Source organism: Anabas testudineus, chromosome 5 (assembly GCF_900324465.2).
Source record: "Anabas testudineus chromosome 5, fAnaTes1.2, whole genome shotgun sequence".
NCBI lineage: Eukaryota > Metazoa > Chordata > Actinopteri > Anabantiformes > Anabantidae > Anabas > Anabas testudineus.
This window is the reverse complement of record NC_046614.1, coordinates 8705378-8713250: the sequence shown is the minus strand read 5'-3', so window position 1 is coordinate 8713250 and position 7873 is coordinate 8705378. Positions and strand designations below refer to the sequence as shown.

Genomic DNA, 7873 nt, shown 5'->3' with positions numbered 1-7873 from the left:
CTGGTTGCTCATACTTCTACTCAGAGCAGGATCCTGGGTGGGGCCCAGCAGCAGGGTTACTGATCCTCTCCCACTTCTCTCCTGCTCACTCTCCCCAACCAACGAACAACATTTTACATTTGTCCAACAGGCTTTTGAAATTCTGGTTTTGGATGCTTTAAGTTGAAATTTGGACTTTGGATCTCTGTTTTTTTCAGGTTCTGTGTGCTTCTTGTTTATTATTTCTTTATTTTTAGGTACGATGGCTCCTAGAGTCTTAAATCCACAGGTAAAAAGTTCCCTGTGTGGCAGCACATTTTTGGACCGTGGTTCTATAGAAGAGCAGGGCGCTCCACCTCCACTCCGCAGCTACCTTTGTTTGACTATTTTCACCTGCTTTTGTCCAGCGTACCCCGTCAACATTGTGGCCCTGGTCTTCTCTGTCATGGTAAGAATGACCCACATAACCTGGCTGATATATACTGTGCATGCAGACGTGCCACTGTGTATCCTTCAGGCCATAGTGTGTCGTGAGAATATAAATGTGTCATCTCTTCGGGGGGGGTTACTGAGTTTTAGTTACAGTGTTCTGAAAAGTCAAGATGTAACCCAGTCAAACGCACCTGCTCTGCCCCTCCACAAGTATACTTTCTGTTTCTATTTTGGAAAATCAAATGAATATTCCATGTTGCCCACTGCTATAAATATTCACTTAGTGGCTCAAGTACAAGCGAGACTGTTAATACTGCTTTGTGGTTTTCTGCCTGCAGGCCTACTAACTTTAAAATGCCCCAAAAATGTGATTAGCTTAAATCAACCATCTGCAAAATCTTAGTGCATTAACTGGCTGTTTCCTAGTTCTGGGACTGATTAATTACTCAGCAGATTTGCAAGTGTCACAGTTTTACAGTAAAATCCAAAGTCCCATTAAATTCCTATTCTTAGTCCAGAAACAGCTATTATCACGGAGACTATGATGGGTCCAGGCGGCTGGGCAGGAACGCTCTCTATGTTGCGGTTGCCTCCATCATCATCGGCCTGCTCATCATTGCCGTCTTGTGCATCGTTCATTTTACCACAGTAAGGCTTTCTTATCCCCGAGGCACCACGCTCCGCACTCACTCATTACATCATCACCACATTAATTCACACGTTGTCTATTAAATAACGTGATATTCTCACTGATATGTTTCTGTGGGTATCGTCATACATTACACGTCACGTAACAGGCCTCCGTTTAACATGTTTCCTCTTTATGTTCCAGATGGCGTTTTAGCACTGTGAAAGTGGAGAGAGGGGGAGAAGAAAAATAAGACACTGAAAAGTCAGTAGAGGACATGTTGGACATGTTGGCGCTTCATACCATCTGCCAATGAAAGGAGTCATGTTTACTTCAATCTGTACATCACTTCCACTCATGTTTCCTGCTCTTTATATGGCCAAGCAATCTAAAATACACTAAAATGCACTTTTATACAGTAAAAAGTCAAAAGATTCCTGAGCTTTGGTAAAATATTTAGTAATGACATTGCATTTTTTGCTACATTTGTATTTTCATTATTACAACGTTATGTGTGTTTGTCGTGAAAAAATAAAATGACTTTTGTATCTAACAAATACGAACCGTTTGGCACTGAATCTTAAAAACAGACTCAAACAGATGAATATTTTGAAATATTCCTCTTTCACGTAACAATCTTCTCGAACCTTGAACTTCAGGCTCCCCTGATGGAACATGTTCTTGTACTTTGAGCTGTCATAGTATATCTCCGACTAAATATAGCAGGTTTCCCCTCAGTGTTTCAGGTTGCCCAGCCCGTCACATATGGTCAGGCAGAACCGACCCCACTGAGACGTAATGGAAACCTGCAGAGAGTCAGAAAAGGTGGGAATAAAAAAAAAAAAGAAGAAGAAGGGATGATCCAGGTGGGTTCAAGCAGGAGGGTCCTCATCTTGTCATTTAATTCCATAACTCCTCTCTCTTTAAAAAGAAACATATTGTTAGCCTATGGACACATCCTCCACACACACACACACACACACACACACACACACACACACACACACACACACACACACACACACACACACACACATTTTAGGTTTCATAATTGATTTGCAGCGTGCACTTTTTTTTCTTTCAGACCTGTATGCAGGTGTGAATCAAAGCGTGCTGGGTATAAAAGGCCTGCTGCCACGTTTCAGCAGTTGTTCTAATGCACTTTGACAAATTAGTTTTGACAGTCATTTTGTACTATTATTGCACATTACTTAAAAGAGAAACGCTGTGTGTTTGTGGTGCCATTTCTTTGATGTCACACCAAAGCAAAACGCGAAGGGAGCAAAATGAAAAATGAACTGTGTGCAGGGATTAGACGACTTGGGAGCACTTAGTGAGATTATCAAGGGATCAAGACTGAGTCACAGAAAAATGATTACTGTACCTTGTAGTCGAGCTGCTTTGTACTTCAATGTTCCCTCACAAAACTAATTAATATAGTTTTTATTCTGCATAAAAACAGACTCTGATTTGGAGCTTTGTGAGTGACCTGCTTTTGTTTATGTTGTAATAATGAATCATCTTCTTTTCTAGCTCACATTCACAGCATCAACTCACCTGAAACTGTGCTGCTGTGTTGCTAGTAGAACTAAAGCCAGTACGCGTAGAGAGTAGTACTCTTTAATAGGCCACGAACACCGGCTTCTTCCATTAGCACCAGATAGAGACTTAGTGTGTACGTATCCCATGACACATTCCTCCCAGGGAACAGCAGTTTGATCCAGTTTGAAGAAATGAAAGATGATAACTGTGGGAATGATGTACAGCAGGAGGGGAAACGTGACGCCCACAAAACTAAACATACCAAAAAAATGTTTTCTTCCATTTTCTGACACTTTGAACACAGATTTTATTTTAAAGCTGCACTGACTGATCATTTTGGCCACATGGGGGCAGCACAACAAGCCGTAGAAACACACACTGCCACTCCAGACTCCACCACCCACCACCCACCACGACCTCAATGATAAATGTACAGTAGAGTTACCACCTTTCTGACAATTTCCACTTTACCTTAGAAATAATAACCTTGTAAAATTTATAAACAGACAGAGCTGCTGTGTGGGATTGCATTAGTGTGTACAGGTGTATCTAATAAATTAGCCAGTGAGTGTATATACTGTAGAAATAGTTATGCTGTGTACTACCAATGTGGACTAACATTAATAATGCAGCGCTGCATCTGCTTGTTGCCACTGAAGCTGTGTGCCAGTGTCATACCTCTGAAAGTCATTTGAGAAACTGTCATCACATATTTGTAGCCATCTGATGTTCATATACTCTTAACTCTGTTTCTGAACGTGTAAACACAGTATTTTGACACCCACGTCTACTCTGATATTGCTTACATCGACTCATAACTTCGTCCTCTTGAAGTGGCGCTGCTCACTACTGATTATTACAGACGCCAGCAACTGTTAAGCTGGATGGTTATCAGGAGAGATCTTATTATAGTGTTAGGATATGTAAAATACTTTTTGTAGTCTTGCTCACAAACAAGAAAACAAGACATCAATTAAAGAAATATTTTTTTTAACATATCCAGTGTATTTAGTTTTTTCTTCATCTTGATATTGTGTATCTTTACTAACTACCTATTCATCATATTAGAAAGAGGAGATCTTTCATGTCTTTATTGAGAACAACTATGAAAACCTCATAGTGCTGGTGGAAAAACTATGTCAACCTCTGACGTCTCATGTGTTTGGCTCTCTTCAGGTCGTTCCATAGCATCTCTATTGGGTTGAGGTCCGAGCTCTGACTTTCTGTTGTGGACTCGCTCTGGTGTTTTTGTTCTTTGTCCTGTTGCATCACCCAACTTCTACAGAGTTTCAGCTGACATGAAGACATTCTCACATTAACTTGATCTCAATTCATCTTCCCCTTAATCATTGAAAGCTGGCCAGGCCCTGACGCATCACCGCAGGCCCAAATAATAATGTTCCCTCCACCGTATTTTACAATGATGTTATAATGATGATGTGCTGTGCCCTTTTTACACCAGATGTAGTACTTTGTGTTCTTTCCAGTTCAATCTTAGTTTCATCAGCCCACAAAACATTTTGCCGATACTGTTGTGGAGTGTTAATGTGCTCTTATGCAAATTTCAGATGTGCAGCAATGTTCTTTTCAATAAATAGCAGCTTCCTTCGTGGTGTCCTGCCACAGACACCCTGCTTGTTCAATGTTTTACCTACTGTTGACTCATTAACACAGATGTTAGCCAGTTCCAATGATGCCTTCAAATCTTTGTCTGTGACTCTGGGTTGTTTCTTTACCTCATCAATGAGTGTTTTTTGACTGGCCGCCCTCTTCTTGGTCACAGTCCCAAAAAGTCTCCATTAGTAAATTAGTAACCAACAGTGAAACGTGTCTTTGACATCACTTTTAACCCTTTCCAGCTTTATGTAAATCATCAATTCTCCTTTTGGTGAGGTACGACTCACATAAGCATATTCTTCTTGTGCAGAGCAAACCTTTTTGTCATTTGTCGTTTTGTCAGTCAAAGTAGCTCCAGTCCACACTCTCAAAATAATTGTCTTCCAGGTAACGCCAGGTAACGCCTGACTCCAATTAGCTTTTTGAAGGTTCATTATTCTAGCACTATGAGGTTTTCATGGTTGTTCTCAATAAAGACATGGAAGATCAGTTTTGGATTATATTTGTTAATACTCTTGACTTAGATGAAAATCAGATCACATTTTATGGCAAAGTAATCCAGAAAGCCATAAAAATTCTGAAAGGTTCTTATACTTTATCTTAACAATGCTTATTAAGTTCACATGTGTGGGCGTTTTTTTTTGGCTGGAGGAGTGCTGCTGATGTCTGACAGTGGTGTGTGTTAGGGGAGTTTAACAACACTGCAATATTAAGGCATGCAGGGCCGTCTACCAGACATAAATGAGAAACATGTAGCATTTTCACTCCAAAAGAGATAGTGAATGTGTGGATTGTAAAAGGTAAGGCTGGCAAATTTGATGTATTTATCTTACTGAGCTACGCGATCATCTTTAAAAAAACTACTACTGTGTAATTTTTTTGGGAGGAAGAAACATATCATCCAGTGCAGCAGTGTGCCTTACTGATGTGATTTTATAGTTTCTGAATGATAATGGAGGTCTATGGCACAGACACATGAGCTAAGATCAGTTTTTAGACTCACAGATGGTACAGTGAGTTGATACATTTCATTATTTGTTAACAATGACAAACGTATAGAAAAATGACTGGCCTGATGCATGACTGCATGACTCGAAAACAATTAAAAGTGGATCTTTCAATGCAGACATCTGCTGATATTGTTTCTACAGTCTCACCAAACTATAGCGTCTATTGCTGTCTATATCTTGGAGCCAAAATAAGCACAAGGAAAGGTTTTCCCCTCATGCATTTTTTGTTCTATTTCCAGTGCTTTCAATAATCCTTCCATGAGTGCATGGAGTTTTGATTTGTGGCAACCAGCTAATGTTCTTCTGCTATTCTGCAGCTATTTTTTTCTCTACTCTTAGTTTTTGTTCTAGTTCAGTCTTCTGGAAAGACCTGCTCACAACAATTCATTCTTAACGTGTTTTGGAAGCGAACACAGAGTTACACTATGTACTGCCTACGCACAACACAGGTGCCACTCTGTTTTGCATCTGCTTGTCTCTCAGAGGGAAACATCGACTTTGAATCTAAATTCAAACACTTTGAGCAATGCATTTGTTTTGTGTAAGAAGGAGACATATAAGGCCAAATGACAGTTGTAGACATTATGAGCACACGTTAGTTTGCGAAATAATTAACTTAAGACTTTCCAATAGATATTCTGAATGAAGAAAGGCCTTCATGTGTCCATCTTTACTGCACTCTCATAGTCCCAGAGGGGAGCTGTAATTTTAATAATTTTAAATGTTTCTGTGAAGCCCGTTAGTCTCTCTCTCAATTCTAACAGGTTATTTAACAAATGTACAATGTTACTAATGTAAATAATGAACTACAACTTTGGCATTAATGAATGTGAAAGATGAAGTAACATCATGAAAAGTAATATGAAAGACAAGAAATTTCCCCTCTAGTGCACAACCAAATGTTTGTGTTTCTTAGTGCTAGTTGTAACAAAGAGGAGCTGCATATATTAAAGACGTAGCTCATAATGTTAATAGCTTTATAGAATCCACTGAGTGACTGCTTTAACAAACCCTGTTTCACTTCAACGTTTCTCTATTAGTATTCCACTTAATGGAACATACTAACTTGCACAGACCAACGTAGTTTGCAGGGCTTATTATTTTGTTTAGTCTATCAGTGAGCCTCAGTCCTCTCTAACAGGACTGCACTATTACTCATTTTTTATAAGTTATTAGGGGACCTTTCACTGCCATCAAGATCCCTTGAGCAAAATCCGTGTGGTTGAGAAAGAAAGGCCATAAATCTAGCACAGAGGTTTCGTGTTGCAACAGAACATGACCTCCTTGTGCAGCACTTTCTTGGGGGTTTACTGATGCTGAAATTGATTAGTTAATTGTTTTAAACTCTGTGCTTTGTCAGCTGGTTTCACCTCTTAAACAAGTCTCTGTGCTGGTCTGCGTCATCTGTAAACATGACTAACAACGTTATTTTTCTAATTTGCAATAATAGGGAAAATGCACCAATGAAATCAATGGTGTCCAATTTTGGAAAGTGCCTAAATATGCTTTGTATTGAGTGCAATATTTAAGTAAGACAGTTCCCTTGATTGAGTCTTAATTTGGGTTCCTCTCATAATAGCTCAGAGTGCCTCCTCCTGTTCCCAGTGCTGTGTTGAACAGCTGAAATAATTTGTTTGGCCATACTCCGCAGTGCGATGTAAGGTGGAAGTCATTGTTTTGTCTGACAGGCAGCTCTGCTTGTTCTCCGTAACAACCTCCACCCCCCCCCCCCCCCACCCCTCCTGTCTGCAGCAGGAGCCCTGTGTAATTACATCCAAACAGTTTCCCTCTCCCATACGCTTGATATCACTGCTGACATTCGCTAGCACAGCCCCTCCTCTATCTCTCTGCCTCTGCTATTGGAGAGCTCTCTCACAAGCAAGTGTGCAGTCCTGCCTCATCTTCAGCTGTGTGTAGTGCAGCGGAGCAGATGGAGAAGGAGAGGGAGAGACCGAGGCAGGGATGAGAGAAGGGAAAAGAGCATGGTGTGCAGTGGAACTGTTATTCACCAGAGGATGGAAGATGACCGAATTGTAACACGGGATATTTATTAGGAGGACAAACTGTTGGATGAGTCTCTCCGGTAAGTGAGCAACTAGTATAAATCACAGACTTTGCTCTGATAGCACATGAAATTCTTAGCATCTTGGTGAGCTAAAGTAAACATCCAGGTAATATGAAAGATATTATCCCCACAGGAGTAGAGGAAATCTGACCCTCTTCAAATGTGGCACAATTAGACAGTGAGTTCAGCAGTGATACACCGGGGAGATCTCCAGTTGTGATTCCTGCGTCCTCAGACTCTCAGGGGAAGTTTTGCCATGAATAACAATCTCCCTCAATCCCCTAAGAGTGAAACAAATAAGGCTCCTTTCGACCTGAGGGTTGAAGGTTGCGCCAAAGCTAGATCAAACACGATGTGACTTCTATCAAATCCACCTGTCACCCTCTGTGGGCAGCCAGGTCTCCCATCACTGCATGTGATGATATGAACGGATTTCCTGAGAGATGGGGAATCTGATAACGGAGGAGTCTGACTGATAAGAAGTGATTACAGGTCTCTGTGTTAGAGCTGTTGATGCATGCAGATGAAGGAGTGTTTTCGTTCAGCACAGCTTTCTAGCAGGTTTCCCCACCAGTTAGGTGAACCCTTTCGTGTGTATAA

The 7873-nt window shown here is 40.7% G+C and overlaps 1 protein-coding gene across 1 annotated transcript; it reads left to right on the top strand.

Annotated features, from left to right (window-relative positions):
• Positions 1-185: 185 nt before the first annotated feature.
• On the top strand, positions 186-1314 carry LOC113155033 (transmembrane protein 233). The gene is made up of 3 exons (XM_026349505.1): positions 186-427; positions 925-1059; positions 1244-1314. Exons 1-3 carry the CDS (start codon positions 242-244, stop codon positions 1253-1255), a joined length of 333 nt encoding a protein of 110 aa, XP_026205290.1. The 5' UTR covers positions 186-241; the 3' UTR covers positions 1256-1314.
• Positions 1315-7873: the final 6559 nt, after the last annotated feature.